We start from the raw sequence: 17,870 nt of genomic DNA, 5'->3' as shown, positions 1-17,870 counted from the left end.
GAGAGTAATTTTTTTGTAAAAAAAGAATGACTGTAGTAAAATCATGCCATCTTTAAATAGATTTTTATCCTTCCTTCTATAGAAGACAGGATTAATGAAAAACCTTTTACCTTTCCAACTCGTTAGATGGTAATGTATTAAGTGTATATTTCTCATTAGGCTTATGAAATACTGTTTAACTTTATTTAAATTAGAATTCTTGCTGAAAAGCAGAAAAACTTTACAAGTATGCAAAAACTTGAATTCCTATGGCCTTAAAGCTCATGAGCTCACTTATTATTTCTTTCCTAGCTATACACTATTAAACACATCTATATCTTATGCTTAGAAGCTCTCTTGTATGTTTTTAAATTCCCACTCTTACTATTACTATTTGCTCCATGTTCATGACTACAGCAGTAGAACAGGCCCAGTAGCAAAAGAATGAAGTAGTCATTAATGCAAGACAAAATGTGTTATAGCTGATAAGCGTTTTCATAACAATGTAGTTAAATGAAGTGCAGATATATATATATATATATATATATATATTTATATTGAACAGATATTATCTTTAAAAATAACAAATCTTAAGGAATAAAATAAAGTATCAGCTAGGCAAGTATAAATTATGCAGTTAACTATTTACAAGATGAAACAAATCAAAGCATTCATTACTTCAGTTCATAAAGTTTGTAACTTAAATCTTCCATGCTTCAGTTAAGGAACAGCTCTAATGAAGATTACAGAGTTCATTAGTATACAAATCAGCAGTGATACCTCATATAGTTTTTTTTTTTATCAACAATTAGTAAGGAGTAAAAGTGAAGGTGTAAGTGTAATACATTACAATACTTAAAGTGTGTTAGTTGTCTGATGGCACTGGGGTTACATTACTTAAGTGAAACACATTTTGATTTCAGATATAGTTGAGAATATTTCTGTGTTAACTCAAGTCCTGATTATTTTAGGCACTAGCAGGAGCAGCTGGCATAATTTTAAATGGAGCAGATCGATTGCGGGCATCACAGTGTGAGTCTGGAAGGAATAGAGCTATTCCAGATTTCCACATGGAATTACTTCATATGAGACAGACATGGCGTTTAAAAAAAGTTGGCAGTACCATTCTTGGAGATTTGAGCTATCGTAGTGGTGAGTTGAGTAAAATTTGTAATTTTTTATTTATTTTTTTTTTATTATTTTTTTTTATTGAAACATCAAACACGAAAGGCATTAGAACCTATAGTGCTTAATATCGTGCATGGACTGATGGACAGAAAGGTAAATGAATATACTTATTGACATTAGACTTGCATTTTTGTAGTTTGTAATTTTCAGGAAATATGTGTGAAGAGAGGTTGTTCCTGAAAATGGAAGTTGAAGGAATAAATGAGGAAGATAAAAGTTGGTTCTGCGAGTTTGAAGTTAGACAATAAATGGATGTTGATCCGTTGCAGTACATGTTTGGAAGAGTGCGGGGGAATTACAGATGACAATTCCGTAGAACAGTGCCTATGGAAGTATCTGTAAAAAAGGCATGCAGCAGAAACAGAACATCTATGAGACAGGAGTGGAAAGACTGTGAAAATGCAGATCTGAAATCTGCCCTACCATGCTGCCTTCCCAGATGTGGGAAGGCAGCATGGTAGGGTGGATTTCAGATCTGTGACATGGCATGGTTGGGCAGATTTCAGATTTGTAAGGAGTGAGTAGTCGTTTAGAAGAAAAGTAACACTGAGAGCAAAAGAAAAAATCCAGTTTTTTAGATGCAGAGGAGGCAATATTTGTGATGTTCTTATGCAAAGAGAGATTAGAAGTCAAGGTTAATCCCTAATAGAGATATTTGATTTTGTCTAGAAATCTGAGTATCATCGAAGATAAGCATAGGAGTGGAAGAATTCTTTGTGCAAGGTATAAGACAGGATGGAGTTTTCAAAGGATTGAAGTTAACTAGGTTATCTTTTCCCTACTGGAGAATTACCTGGAGATCAGCATTTAAGGAATTGGCAGTGGATGTTGGAGAAGTTGAAGCTCTTTGTGCAGGGCAAGTTATCTCAAACTGGAAGATGGAATGCAATGTGCTATCATTCAGCAAAACTATGGAGAGGATTACCAGTTGGTAGAAGAAGGTCATTAATATACAAGAGGAAAAGATTGGGAGAAAGAACTGAACCTTAGGAAACACCAGCATTAGTGGAGAAGTTAAAGACCGAGAACCATCTACCATCACCCGCAGTGAGCAATCAGAGAGAAAACTGGATATCCAATTACAAAAAACAGTTGGCAAACCATAAGATGGAAGCTTATTTAGAAGATCTTTATGCCAAACACAATCTAGTCTTTGAAACGTCAAGAGCAACTGCTTGAGTTTCACCAAAGTTTTCCATTGAATTTATCCATAGATGGGTAACATAAGCCAGAATATCCCCAGTGGATCCGCTATGGCAGAATCTATACTGGTGATCATTGATCAGATGGAAGGTTTCTGGATAGTTTAGGAGTTGGTGGTTAATGAATTTCTCCATTACTCTAGAATAATAGAAGTAACTGTGATGGGAGGAATTTAACCCCCCCCCCCTTTTTTTTTTTTTGGAACTGGCTGGATACAAGCAAATTTCCAAGTAGAAAGAAAAACACCAGTGGAATTAGAAGGTGTAAAAAGGTGACAGAGACCAAGAGTAAGCACAGGTTTTGAGAACAAGTGGAGAAATGCCATCAGGACCTGGCACTTTCTTGGCCTTATGACTCTTCAAACTACTTCTCACATCCTTTTGACAGAATATCACAGGAGGCATCAGATGTGGAGTGCACTGGGAATAATAGGACATGGTTTACCAAGATCACCAACACAGGAGTTAGAAGAAACATGGGATGCTTGCAGGTCAGCTTTATCTTTAGCTGAAGTGGCAGTAGGACTACTGGATTTTAATAGAGTTCAGCAAAAGTTGCAGCAAATAGCTTTACCCACCCAGCTAACCCAGTCGGTTTTGGACTGATTAATAACTATTTTACAATAGTTGTGAACTTTGGTGTAAGCAAAATGCCTGGTTGCTATTTGGATAAAAGCAAGTTTTTTGCTCTTAGCCTGTTCAAAATCTAGTTTGGACTGATTTTTTTTTTTTTTTTTTTTATCGTATGATGTGAGCAATACACGAAGGAACCAGTTTTTTCCTGCTTCCTTCATGTATCATTGCCGTGAGGTCCAACTGGAGAGTACTGCACCATCTTAATATCGAAGCCCGAGGCAGGATTCAAACCTGCGACCTTTGGGTTGCCAGGCAACCACTTTACCCGCCCGGCTAACCCGGTCGGCTTTGGACTGATTAATAACTATTTTACAATGATTGTGAACCTGTAATGGATGCAAGCCAATTGTGCAACATTCTTATCTTGAATAGCCTTAGCACATTTATTAGAAAACCAAGGTATAGATCAGCGTTTCCCAAACCTTTTTAGTCGTGAACATATTCATGGAACACTTACAAAACACAAGTTTAGTGGGAGCTAAAGAACTGTTTGCTAATATTTATTACATATGATGCACTGTGCATCAGCAGAATCTTTATTTCCAACACATATAAAGCCAAAATTGAAATAACTGTCATCATACTTTCGTTTTGGTCTTTTATTGGTTGGTTCCTGTTTTTTCACTTGAGATTTTTGGGGAAAGAAAGGCTGCGATTGTTCTATCCTCACTTTGAAGTATGACAATGTTGTGTTCGTTTTCATCGACCACAGTTGCAATACTAGAAGTACTTGCTTCTCGTTTTAAAGTTCCTTTTTTCAACCATAAATCCATGGTCATATTTTAAAAATAATATTTTGAAATACTAATAATTATCAAAAAAAATTTATCCAAGGAAGTGAGTTTAGTTATTGGTATTAGTACAGGCATACGATGCAAGAAAGCAAGGTCATGCAGCATGAGCCAAAAAAAAAAAAAAACCTCTCAGATTTCACCCCTCCGTTTGTTCCAAATACCTGTCCAGCTCAGCTTTAAATTTATTTAGGCCATCAACTTCCACAACAAAAGATGGAAGTCTGTTATACCAATCAACTACCTGCTGGCTAAAGGCAAACTTCCTCACATCTATCCTACAACTGTCTTTCCTCAATTTGAATTTATGCCCTCTCAGGTGATTATTCTGAGCAAGAGGAAGAATCCCATCAGCATTGAGCATGCTCAAACCATTCAAGGCTTTATACACCTCAATCAGATCACCTCACAGGTGCCTAGTCTCCAGATACTGTAATTTGCAAAACTTAAGCCTTTCTTCATAAGAGCAACCCTTTGTTCCATTCACTAATCTTGTTGCCCTTCTCTGTACTTTTTCCAACAGCACTACATCCTTCTTGAAATGAGGCCTCCAAACCCCAGACCTGTATACAGTACTCAAGGTGTGGCCTGACCATTGCTTTATACATAGGGATAATCACCTCCTTATCCCTGTTAGAAAAATTCCTGTATATCATTGACAAGACACCATGAGCTCATGGTGTCTTGAAATTTCAATGAAAGGACCCCAGGTCCTTTTCATTCTCTACCACTGTCGGTGTAGTAGCAAAGAGTTGATATTTTACTCGGGTTACTGCTTCCCATTTATAGTACTTTACATTTGTCAATGTTAAACTTCATTTGCGACCTCTCAGCCCATTTGCTCAAATTTTCTAGATGTTGAGGGAAATGGACCATAATCTGCCACGCTGGTCTAGTGCAGGTTGGCAGATCGACCGTATTCAGCAGTCAGGGGCTTGAACCCCAGTCTACTCAAAGAGCGTGTGCTACTGCACTCCCGCTCCTGCCCACTCGGCTACGGAGGCCCATGTACTCTAGGCTAAATCATGTGCAAATGGTATATTAGATCACTATATTGCTACTTTTTTGTAAATGTCATTACCTCTACGCAGAATTGCAGACACTTTCAAATTCAACCTGAATTCACGGCTTTTTTCCTATGCAAAGTCTGCCAAAATATTGTGTTCTGCGGTTGATTTGATTATTAGTCGATGCCAGTATATTAATAACTATAATGTTAGAAATTATAATGAGAAAAGTGGTGTATTCTACAAATATGCAAAATTTATTTATTTTATTTTATTATTATTTTTTTTAATTATTAATTACGATTTTTCATAGGACACTTGTTCGCATCTCACGGAACATGGTTTTGGAAATGCTGGTTTAGATAAAGGATGAGATTTTAAGGTGGAGTGTGGAAGAAAGGATTTCATCTCTACAAGAATAATTTCACTGAGACAATCTGAACAGACATTGACATTGGTTATGTCTCTAAGACTATGATAGAAGAATAAACACTAATTACTTCGAAATGTACAGTGGCAAATTATTCGTACAATTAGGGTTATACTTGGCCAGGTATGATTCTGCTACCTGAGTACTCTAATATCCAAAAAAAAATAAGAAAAAGACAAAGCATCACTCATCCTCAATGGTGCAAAGACATGACTCCCCACCCAGACAGACCACCCTCAAGCCCACCAAAGCATAGTTGCCACTTTATAATAAATAAGGAAATAAAATTAAATAAAGGCAGGGAATGCAGAAGCACAAGGAGTGTACCAATCTAAAATTAAAACTTGGATTTACTAGAAGAATTTGCAAAACAAATGCTTGTCCTAGAGACAAATGTAACTGGGATCTTGAATTTCTAGTAAACCTCAAGATTCTAGTGAAGTAAACTGCCAAGTGATACACCCTCCCTGATTGAGTCACCAGAACAGCATAATCAAGTGTATTTTTTTTTTTTAATGAAAACACCAAACATGAGAGGTATTAAAACCTATATTACTTAGTACCATGCTTGGGTTGGAGGTTGAGAAGACGGAAAAAGTTATTTGTTGACATTAGACTTAAACTTCTGTAGACTGTTATTTTCAGGAAATATGTATGAAGGAAGGTTGTTCCAGAAAACGGCAGTTGAATGAATAAACAAGGAAGATGAAAAGTTGGTTCTGTGAGATTGAAGCTGGACAGTAAATGGATGTTGACTGGTGGTGGCACATGTTCGGACTGTTTCGAAAGAAAGAGCGGGAATTATAGAAGTCAATTCAGAAGAATAGTGAGGTATAAGACAAGTCTGAGTTTTAGAAGGATTGAAATCAACTAAGTTGTCTTTGCCCCACTGGAGATCGGCATTTAAGGAATTGGTAAGGGATATTCGAGAAGTTGAAGCTGATTGAGCAGGGCAAGGTTTCTCAAAATGGAAAGTGGAATGCAATGTGCTATCATCGGCAAAACTATGGATGGAAGAAGGTCGTTAGTAGAAACAGTACGTCTATGAGACTGCAAGTGGAGAGACTCTGTTAGAGATGAGTCATTAATTAACCTAACTGCCCTCTTCTGAATGGAATCTAGAAGTCTGAGAGAGGTTTTGTGGGAACCACCCCAGATGTGGGAACAATATTCCATGGTAGGACGGATTTGCGATTTATACAGAGTGAACAGCTGTTTGGAAGAAGAGTAACATGAGAGGGAAAGAGAAAACCCTATTTTTTAGATGCAGAGGAAGCAATATTTGTAATGTGCTTATACCAAGAGAGAGAGATTAGAAATCAGGGTAATCCCCAATAGAGATATATCATTTTGCCTAGAAATCAGAGTGTCGCCATTGATAAGCATAGGAGCAGATGAATCCTTTTTGTGAGGTATAAGACAAGATTGAGTTTTAGAAGGATTGAAATCAACTAAGTTGTCTTTGCCCCACTGGAGATCGGCATTTAAGGAATTGGTAAGGGATATTCGAGAAGTTGAAGCTGATTGAGCAGGGCAAGGTTTCTCAAAATGGAAAGTGGAATGCAATGTGCTATCATTGGCAAAACTATGGATGGAAGAAGGTCATTAATATACAAGAGGAAAAGAGTGGGGGAAAGAACTGAACTTTGGGGCACACCAGCATTAGTGGAGAAGTTAAAAGACACAGAGCTATCTGCCATCACCCTCAGTGAGCAATCAGAGAGAAAATTGGATAACCAATTACAAAAAACAGTTGGCAAATCATAAGATGAAAGCTTGTTTAGAAGACCTTTATGCCAAACACGATTGAACGCATTTGAGATGTCAAGTGCAACTGCTTGTGTTTTCACCGAACTTTTCCATTGAATTTGTCTATAGATGGGTAACATTGATTTCTACATTACTTTAGAATAAGTAGAAGTAATTGCAATGGGACGATAATTGGATGGGAGGGATTTGTCACCCTTTGTAGGAACTGGCTGGATATGAGCAAATTTCCAACCAGAAGGAAAAACACCTTTGGAATAAGAAAGTGAAAAAAGGTGGCAGAGAACAGGAATAAGTTCAGGAGCACAGGTTTTGAGAACAAGTGGAGAAATGCCATCAGGACCTGGAGCTCTCTTAGCATCAAGATTCATCAAAATCCTTCTGACATCCTTTTGACGGAAGACCACAGGAGTCATTGAATAGAGTGTGTTGGAAATGGTGGGAGGTGTTTTACCAAGATCATTAATACATGAGTTGGAAGGAAAATGGGATGCTGGCAGGTCACCTTTATCCTTGGCTGAAGTGACAACAGAACCATCTAGTTTTGACAGAAGTGGGAGCAGAGAAGGGCAAAAGTTGCGGCAAATAGCTTTGGCAAGAGAGCTATTTTTAATAACTGCTTTAGAATTGTTGCGAGCTTTGTTGTAGTCAGAAAATGAAACTGAAGGATTGGAAACAAGCCAATCACGATATGCAATGTTCTTCTCTTGAACAGCCTTAGTACACTTATTGGAAAACCGAGGTTTAGATAAGGGACGAGATTTTAAGGCTGAGTGTGGAATAAAGGATTCTTTCTAGAAGGATTTAGTTTTATTGGGAGATTCCATTGTCAGGGAAGCAGGTAACATTTTTTTAATAATGATAGGAAAACTCAACCTAAAATGTGTCTGTTGCTAGCAGACATTACTGATGTCATTAAGAGATAATCAGCTTTTTGCGGTGGGGGAGGTAAGTTAAAGAGAGCATTGTTATTCATATGGGGACTAAAAATATTAACCACACACACATTGACCATTTGTTGGATAATTGTACAACCATGTTGAAAAAATGCCATTAGTTAGGTCAGAATGTGTACACTTCTGCAATTACAGTATAGTTTACACTTCAGGAATGTCAAAAAAGTTTTTGCAAAATAGCAACTGTAAAATAACTTACACACTTAGTGTGGGTTGAACTAAAAACATTAGAGTTAAAAAGGGTTTTGGAATGTACAGTCGAATGTGTTCTTTGAGTAACATAGACAGGTGGCAAGGAAGGCTCATGGGGTTCTATTAATAATAAATCTTTATTCAATGTACCATAGTCAGTAAATAACAAAGGAAAAGGTATATTATGCTTGTCGTGGCAGGAAGCCAAGGACTTATTTATCAAACATTTGCTTGTAGAGATAGGGAGGTTATAATTTTACTGTTTAAGCCAATTGTAAGACCACACTTTGAAAACAGTGTTCAAGCATAGATTGCACCTAAAAAAAAAAAAAAGACATTAAGTGCCTTGAAATGATCCAAAGGTAGGCAACATGCTGGTGAAGTCGGCAGAAGAGCATCTATATGAGGAAAGACATGGAATATGTGGGATATAGTGCTTGAAAACTAGACACCTTGACACCTAGAAGACTTGATGGAAGTATATTAAGGCTCTGAGAGGTGGAAGTAAAATCAACATGAGTAAATTTTCACTGTTATAAATGATTTTTATTAGGAGGCTATAAATTCAAATTATGTGTGAAGGTTTTAGACTAGATTTCAAGAATTTTTTTAAACAGAGAATTGTTAATTACTTTAATTCTTGCTTCCATGGCACCACCTTTTCAAAGGGACGACATCAGCACTTGTGAACTCCAAAAAAGAATCATATTTCAGTCGTTGACCACTATCCAGCCAAATGTCAGTAGATATTTGGCTGGATATACAATCTAAACTATATACAATCTATACAATCTAAACACAGAAAGAAAATAACAAACGGACTAAATTCATATTGTAAGGTATACCACCACACGTTGGTTAAATCAGGAAATGAAACAAAAAAAAAAAATAGACCATTCAGTCAGTGAACATCCCAATTAACATGAAAAGCTAAATCATAACAAAACACAATTAACATAAGTAAATTAAATACAGCAGATTCACGATTTACTGGGATCGGTTTAACCAGGACACTTCAAGATGCAGGGTGTTATAAAGTCATTATTGGGAGATTATTATCTTGCAACCCCCACTGTCGTCACACCTGACGCTAAAAAAAAAAAGAGAAAGAGACCAAATGTTTATTTTGTTTTACTGCGTCGCTTCGATTGTTGTTTGGTCGCACTGCAAAGAGAAAAATTTTGTATCATTATTTTTGTCAGGGATAAAGAAAAACTTTTTTGGTTTAGAAATTGCAAAAATGATGGGTAAACACAAACGAGTTGTGCTTTCAATTGAACAAAGTCTTGAAATTATTCAAAAGTCTGAAAACGATGCATTCATTAAATCTCTAAAGAACCATTACAATGTTGGTGACCAAACCATGTGCAAAAATGTAAAAAATAAAGGGAAGTTATTCGATTTAAAATCGACATTGAAAAAAAATAAAGGGAAGCATCGTATTGGACACACAAGTAGTGCACGGTAAGTTTTTTATCCATCGCCATATTTTTTATGTAGGTTGCTGAACATTTTTGGATATACTGTAGTAAGTCCCTGACTTACGTTAATGTTTTTCATTAAAAAAAGTTTTTTTTTTTTTTTTTAGGATTGTAAAATTTAAAAAAAAGGATAATAATAATAAGCAATCAATAATGACAATTGCGGCAGGCACAAATTCCACAAGTGGGATATGGAGTAACAAACTTAAAAATAGGAATGAAGAGAAGATTCTTAAAGATTTTTTTTTTATAAGACTGAAGATTTCATTGAAGAGGACACATTTCACCATAATAATTATGTAAAATCCCACAGAATTCCAGCTATTGGTATTATCACAAATGCAATACGATCATATTGCAAATGAAATACAATATAATACCCTACTCCTTCTGCCGTTTATAATTAGATGCACTAACAGAAAAGCCCAATGACACGGGAAGTGCAAATTGTTTTTGTTTTATGGCAGTGACCTCCAGAAATGTGCTTTAGTAAAATGTGAGCTCGCTTGGGGTGATAATAGTGAGTTTTTGCCTTAACCCTGTGAATCTTTACAGAAAATTTCATTTTGACCGTTATCATGGTGCCGACTAAGAGGATAAGTGACAGCGGTACTAGTAAATCTATCAAAAAAAAAGGAAAGTGATCGATTCGGATCAGAAAATTAAAATAAGGATGTTTTAAAATGGTCAAACATGAACAAGTATCGCGCAGAATTTAGATTTGTCAATGTCAACAGTGAACACAATAATAAAGGAAAAAGACAGAATACGAGAAGCGGTGAAGGGATTGGTACCAATGAAGTCAACTATGATAACCAAGGCTACAAAATACATATCAGTTTTTACTGTACAATTTCTTCCTTTAATGTTTTCTTTTCTTATGTGCCACTCCAGCAACTTCACTGCTGTCTCCAGATAAAGTTTTTAATTGAACTAATTAAAAATATATTTTTTTTCTTCGTTCTTCTGAGGATATTGTGGTTTTTGTAATTTTGGCATATCACGGATATAGGAGCAATGTTTTATTAGTCATTCCAGAGTTACGTAAACTCGACTTACGTAAGAATTCTTGGAACATGTGTTACTGACTTACTGTATTTTTGGATTAACCTGGAAATCGATTATCCGGGATTTTTATTTTACCATCTATCCCGGAAAATCGGGAGTCTACTGTATATGAAATAATTAGCACAAATGATACATTAAAATTAAAAGATAACGAAGAATCAGGGGTGGTCTTGAACATTACAACTAAAGAGAAAAGCATAGGACATGGAAGAAACATTCTTCTGTCCCATGCTTTTCTCTTCAGTTTTAGTATTAGTCAAAATGCAGAACTGCCAAATTATTCATTTTAAGAAGCTAAAGATAGTGGCCTGAACAGAATTTTGCTGCTGGTTTTTTTTTTTTTTTTTTTTAATACATTTCCTTATAGCAGCACAAAAGATTACACAATTCTTGAATAAATTTGCCCCTCTTTCCTAAAGAAAATGATGGTTTTAGTCATCTTTTTATTGTCAGATGTGTTATTTGTGAGTGCTGGTTGTATTTTCACTTTTTACTGCAGTTTTACCTTTTATTTCTCTAACTCACTGAGATCCTGACTTTTAGTCAGCTCAGTAACGTGTAATTTGAGCATCTCTGCCACGTTACCTTTGTCCATTTCAAAATCAGAATTGTCTTTCCAGAAATGCTTCCAAGTCAATTCCACAGTCATTAACTGAATTTTGGGGACATTATCAAATTCCTGGACACTAAATGCACTTTAGTTATATATTCTGCCGCACACAATTCATTGTGGCTTGGATGACTTCTCAATTTATTGTCTCTGAACTTCTTAATATTGTGTCCACGTCAGAACTCTCAAGGTGATGGCTGGTCCTCACTGTTTTTCTCAGCAGTCAACTGTCCTGTGGCAATAAATAGGCTTTGAATGTCACTACATCCCTTAAGCCTTTGGATGCAACAAAGAGGGAGTATTTATTGGCAAGGAAAAACTTGTATGTTGTCAATTAGGTCTTCATTGTTATTAATAAGGATGGTTAGACATGTTGTCAGAAACAAGCTAGGCTCTGTTCACTTTGTTTCTTGCAAATCTTCTTGATGGAGGAAGAGAAGCATCAGAAGTTTTTAAATTTAGAATTTAAAAATTTTTAATTAAAAACAATGTAATATTGAAATGTGATATGGAACCACACAAATTGGAGGTTTCTTGTATTTGAGTTCCTTTCTCTGCTAATCTAACTTTATCAGAAAACATTGAAACGATTATCCTCATACAGATAATTTATGCCTTTCATTTTCACTTCTTATTTCCATAAATCTCGCAGTCACCATACTGGTTACAAACACGAAAAAATTTCACTATTAAAATACTTGTTTCTGATGAATTCTTCCTTATTTGATATATATATATATATATCTTCCTTATAGGTGGGAGCATGTTATATCCATTTATCATAATTGAATTCATCTGACTGAAGTGTGTGTACAGGTCTGTTCAAAAAGTATCTAAATTATGCTCATTCTTCAAGGTTGAGACAGCAGCACATATTCAAACAAAGCATGGTGAGCTTAGATATGTCTCATTCTTGCATCCATGTAGTAAACTATTCACTTGCTTAGAGAATTAATTTTTTTTTTAACATAGAATTTCTCAAATCCAGCAATTTCTGTATTTCAGATATGGCCCCATGTGACCTTTTTTTTTTGTTTGTTCCTGGACGTATATATAAAAAAAAAGCCCTGTAAGGACATCAGCTCAATGGTGTAGAAACAATAAAGTACTCTTTATTAAGCTTTTGGTGATTCAAAAATTGGCTCAGCTTTTGGTGATTTAAAAATTGGATTTTCAAGAGTGAGAAAATTGTTGCATGAAGTGTCTTAAAAAAGTGTCTCCTTCAAAACAGTGTCTCCTCAGAAGGACACTGTTTTGAAGGAGATTAAGTCATCTGCCCCATAAATTTGCTTATTTCACTGTATCATAGTAATATAGATACTTTTTGAACTGATCTCATATCTCAAACTCTCATTAATCAAGGATTCCCATAATGCAGGAGTTCTCAAACTTTGTGATATCATGACCCCCCTAAAATGCTAACTGAATTTGTGAGACCCCCACCCCTTCTGCCATGAGTAAAACTAATCGAATACATTGAGATTAAATTGGGCAATAAACAAATATCTCAATAATTTTGATATCTAATATTTTATTGAAAATAAAATATATATATCAAATTTGGAATCGTATGGTAAGAAATATAAATACGGTAAAGACATCAAATAAAACTTCATTAACCTTAGATTTTTTTACCATGGATACTCTTAATGAAAATAGAAACAAAACAGTAGCATAAATATTGTGTGAGTAGGAAAAGGGGCTCGCTTGTAATTTGGTTAATAAAGCCAGGTTTAATTAATAGCATATCTGAGATTATAACCCTCAATTTTACTACAAAAGAAAATGATTTTTTTATACATTATGCATTCATCTGTATTCAGCTGCGACCCCCTCCCCCTGGAGTCATACCCCACAATTTGAGAAATGCTGCCATATTCCTAGTCAAGCATTTTCCAAACAATAGTTTTCCAGTATCAAAGGATTCACATGAAAATTCTGTGGGGGGGGGTGAGAAAAGTTTGTTAATATCTTTTCACTTTTCTTATTCTACAGTCTTTTACAAATATTTTAGTTTCCTTCTAATTTATTAAAATATATGAAAAGAAAACTTGACAGTTATTTCAGCTCTCAAGAAATCTTTATTCAAGACAGTGTCTAATGAGCTGAGGTTGAAATGAGTATATCCACTAATTTATGAAAAAAAAGTTAAATTTTTTATTTCCTTTTCAACTATATACATGTTTTTGAATGCACTGAATTTAATTCAATGCATTCAAAAACTTATTTTATTTTTTTTATTAGTTTATTTTAGTTACTTTTTTATTTGTGATAAAAGATTGTCTATTTCTGTTTAGATTCAGCATCTCCAATTTTACTAGAATCACTTATTCCCCCATTAAAGAAAGGGAAGAGAAATTTTGTTAAATATCAGTATTAAGGAGAAAGAATGGAAATATAGAAAACAACCATTGTTGTTTAGCCAGGGAGTGGTTGATTGCTGGAACAAACTTCCAAATGTTATTGTGGAAGTTGATAGCTTAAATAAATTCAAAGAAGAACTGGACAAACTTTTGAAGTGGATGGAGAGGTGAATGGGAAGTGGTTTTTTTTTTTTTTGCTAATGCTGTATAAGCTTGCTTTCTTGCATCATATGCCACTGCTAATGTTAATGCTAACAGATTTCCCTTCTTTCTCCACTTATCTTTAATTTTGAATAAACCATTTAAGAATATGTCTTCTAAGAAGGGATGTAAGAATGAATAATTTTTATTTTTACTATAATACATGTACAGCAATATATGTTAGAACAAGCTTTTCCTTTCTTTAAAGCTGGATCTCGATTTTGGCAGTCTGGAACATTTGAAGTCACTAAAAGTGAGCAGTCTGCAAACCCAACTTCTAGTCCTGTATTAACTGGAGCTACTCTTCAGCCTCGAGCCAGTGCTATTAAGATTATACTTCCTAGTGAACTGGAGGGAATTAGCTATATCCAAGTTGCCATTCAGAATGGTACTAATCCAGGATTGCAATATTTGTTTTTAACATTTTTTTTTATATTGTATAGGCAGGCATAGCTTCAGTTTGTACATAGCATTAAGCCAACTAAGTTTGCTACCAAATGCATTGATCCTGTGTTGTAGAGGTACTTCACCATGAGTTGTCTGAGTATTGCACTATGCACTTTAAATAAAAAGCACCATTCTTATGGAGAAGTATACAGTAAACCCCCGCTATTCGCGGGGGTTACGTTCCTGAGAAATTCCGCGAATACTGAAAACGCGAATACTGAGTTATGGCGCCCATGGTAATAAAAGGGTTCTGTTCCAAAGTATGAAATATATAACAAAAATTAGTCTAAAATTTTGTCTGTACGTATTATGTGTATTTACCTACATAATATGACTATGTACATAGACAAACGTAGAGAGTAAGTACATAAAAAAAAAAAAAAAAAGCATAAGGCATCGAAATGAAAATAAGAAACAACTTATTAAATGTAATACTGTACATATTTATTAGACATTTTAAAGAAACCTTTCAAAAACATATCAAGAACATGGGTTGCTGGGCGAAAAATAACCATATCGATTTTTAAATCTTTCAAACCAGCCTTTGCTGGCTAAAAAACTTATCCCGCCAGTGCTATCACCAGTTTCACTAAAGTGTTGATAAAGGTGTTTTGCCTTTTCACGAATGATGAGTGAACTTAACGGAATTTTATTTTGAATTCGGTCTTCTATCCACAGATTTAAAGCCTTTTCCATTTTTTTCTAATTTCACATCACGAGTTATAGAACAAATTTTTGATGCAATTAGCGCGTTTTCACGGACACTAGGGCGGATTTTTTCTTCCGATTTCTTGATTGATCGTACCGTTGACTCGTTGATTTTATAATGTTTTGCCACTGAGGAGACACTTTCACCATTAGAAATTTTGTCTAACAATGCAGTTTTACTCGCTAATGTCATCACCTTCTTTGATCTTTTCACAATTCCCTTTTTATTCGCGGCCATATTTTTGTAGGATTAGAAAAGAACTTGTCCACAATAAAGTCACTTTCTTTTAACTTTAACACGCTCGAAAAAGTCTGTTTACATCAACACATTGCAAAATGGTAGATTTTTCACTTTTGTAAACGTATCAATTAAAAGCAAGAGATGAAACCTTCTATGACAAGCGCATTACACATACTGAAGAAGGATTAGCTTAAAACATCCGCGCTCGCGATTTTGTCACCCCACACCCATTGAGCGCAGGACACTTCCTTTTTACACCTTTTAAGTTATTTTTACTCATTTTTAGAGAATAAAGCACAATTACAAAATGAGGAGGCACACTTGATACACATAAAGCTGTGAGCGTGTAGCAACTGAATAAACAACACCATAAAGGCAGAGACAACTCTATTAACACCTCACTAACTCACATTTTACATTTCTGGGGGTTACTACCATAAAACAATAAAAACAATTTCCAGTTGCGTTCCTGCTAGTGGAATCTGTTATAAACTGGTAGTGAACTCTAATTGCATTTGCGATAATACCAATAGCTGGAATTGTGTTGGTTTTTACGTTATTATGGTGAAATGTGTTTCCCCTTCACTGCTATAAAAAAATAAATACATTTTCAGAATCTTCTCTTCATTCCTATCGTGTTGCGTTCAGTTGGGGTGATTCCGCGTTCAACTGCCATTTCTTGTAAACACAAAGGCGAATCGTGTATAAGCGAATTCGGTTCGTGTTATATAAGATATCGTTCCCCTATTTATAAATCGTGTAAGATCGAATTAGTGTAGTGTAAACACGTGTTATACGACGACTGACTGTACTACTCTGTGGACTGGGCAAAATGATTTTAGCCACACCCATGTTTTTTTCATGGCGGAAAATGTTCACGGCGCTTTAAAATTCACATTTTTTTAGGTTTAAATCAGCGACCGCGAATACAGATACCGCGAATAGCGGGGGTTTACTGTACTGCAGTTAATTTAAGAGCAGTATGATTCTCCATAAAATGTATGCCATAAATAACAATGACATGTGACAGTTTTTGGTACCTGTGTACAAATTTCAGAAATGCACATTTGCTTTCAATTAAATATTTTTTTATTAAATTATTATTCAGTATAAAAGTATGTCTTTAATATGAAACAGTAACTATTATAAATTTTATAAATTTCATATCTTTTATCAATTGCACTACAAAATATCATAGTTGAATTTCATGTAGTTTGAGGCTTTCCACTTTAAAATTTTATTGTTCTAAGAAGAACACCTTTTGGCATCTCTCAGTTTATGTAAATAAGTTGTATCTGGGTCATTGGCTCTTATATCTTCTTGTACTTACCCTCTCATCAGTGGATGAGAGGCCAAATAGCTTCGAAATGATGCTGTATGGGTGGTGATGATGATGGTGTTCAACTGAGATAAGTAACAGCAGAAATGTTACTTATTTGAAGTATAAGGGAAAAGGAACTTGATGTGAAGGATTTCACAATATGAGATGCTGTAATAATGCCCGATGTACAAACTTTGGTTTTGTCCTAAAATTCAATTGTATAGTAATGATTCATTTGCACTAAACAGTGACAGAATTATGGTAGTATAGTGATAATTTTGATTATTATGATTATGAATATAATAAATTAGAATACTGTATTAATTGATAAATAACAAATTATATTGAAGATCAGAAATACAAAATTCCTCCAGAATAATTTTATAAATGATTATTTAAATTAAATTAACTTTTCTTGATTTTATATTAACAAATTCATCAATTATATCATTGAAATATAAATAAATCACATTTCAGAACAAGTCCCACTTTACCATTCCTTCCAATATGTGGAAGTGATGCAGTTTGCTTAAATTTTCCAAAATATCTTTGAAAACATTCTAATTCATTTCTATTTCAAAATCTTCCAAAAAATAGTGCAAAATTATTTCTGGATAAAAAAAAAATTAATAGCTGCTCTAATATTTTTGATAATTGAAATATATCTTTTTAAAATATGATATATCTGTTAAAATATTTTTATACATAAGATAAAAATGAAATTATATGATTTAATGTGACATTGAACATTTGGCTGTAACTACACTGTTTCCAAATTAATTATCTTCAAATACAGTCGATTCCGGTTATTTGGGACACATTGGGACTAGTGCATTTTGGCCTGATTAAGTGGCTGCCCCAATTATCCAAAGTTTCACGTAAATAGTTAAAAATACAATGGATCTCCGCTTTACAATTGGTTCACTGTGCAATCAAATCACGTTACGATAGACTCACCATAGTAGAGTATCATTCACTATACGATGTGTAGTAAGTGCTGGTCATTGTGATCACGTTTGTGAATTGAATTTTAATTCTGTTAAACAGCGATTCTAATTAGTGAAAATAGGAGGAATATTATCCACAGGCTATAATAGTAAAGATATATTAAGCACAAATTCACCCTTTATTACCTTACCAATTAAAAAATTACTTGAAAATCGGAAGAATATACATGTTAATCGGAATAATTAATACGTACTGTAATATGTACATACTAACTAGTTGACATTTTTGTTCACTGACATTTGTGGGTGGGGGTTAAAATTTAAAACAGTAAAAA

At 34.6% G+C, this 17,870-nt stretch overlaps 1 protein-coding gene across 1 annotated transcript in view; it reads left to right on the top strand.

Annotated features, from left to right (window-relative positions):
* MED17 (mediator complex subunit 17) overlaps nt 1-17,870 on the top strand; it is a 206,542-nt gene that overhangs the window by 52,969 nt on the left and 135,703 nt on the right. Inside the window, exons 4-5 of the mRNA XM_090373520.1 lie at nt 951-1,131; nt 14,080-14,259. Coding sequence (XP_090229646.1) covers nt 951-1,131; nt 14,080-14,259 — 361 coding nt within the window. The remainder of the gene's footprint in view (nt 1-950; nt 1,132-14,079; nt 14,260-17,870) is intronic.

Source organism: Mastigoproctus giganteus, chromosome 5 (assembly GCF_048544385.1).
Source record: "Mastigoproctus giganteus isolate SK-2022 chromosome 5, ASM4854438v1, whole genome shotgun sequence".
NCBI classification, from domain to species: Eukaryota; Metazoa; Arthropoda; class Arachnida; order Uropygi; family Thelyphonidae; genus Mastigoproctus; species Mastigoproctus giganteus.
This window is presented reverse-complemented; position numbering and strand designations above follow the sequence as displayed.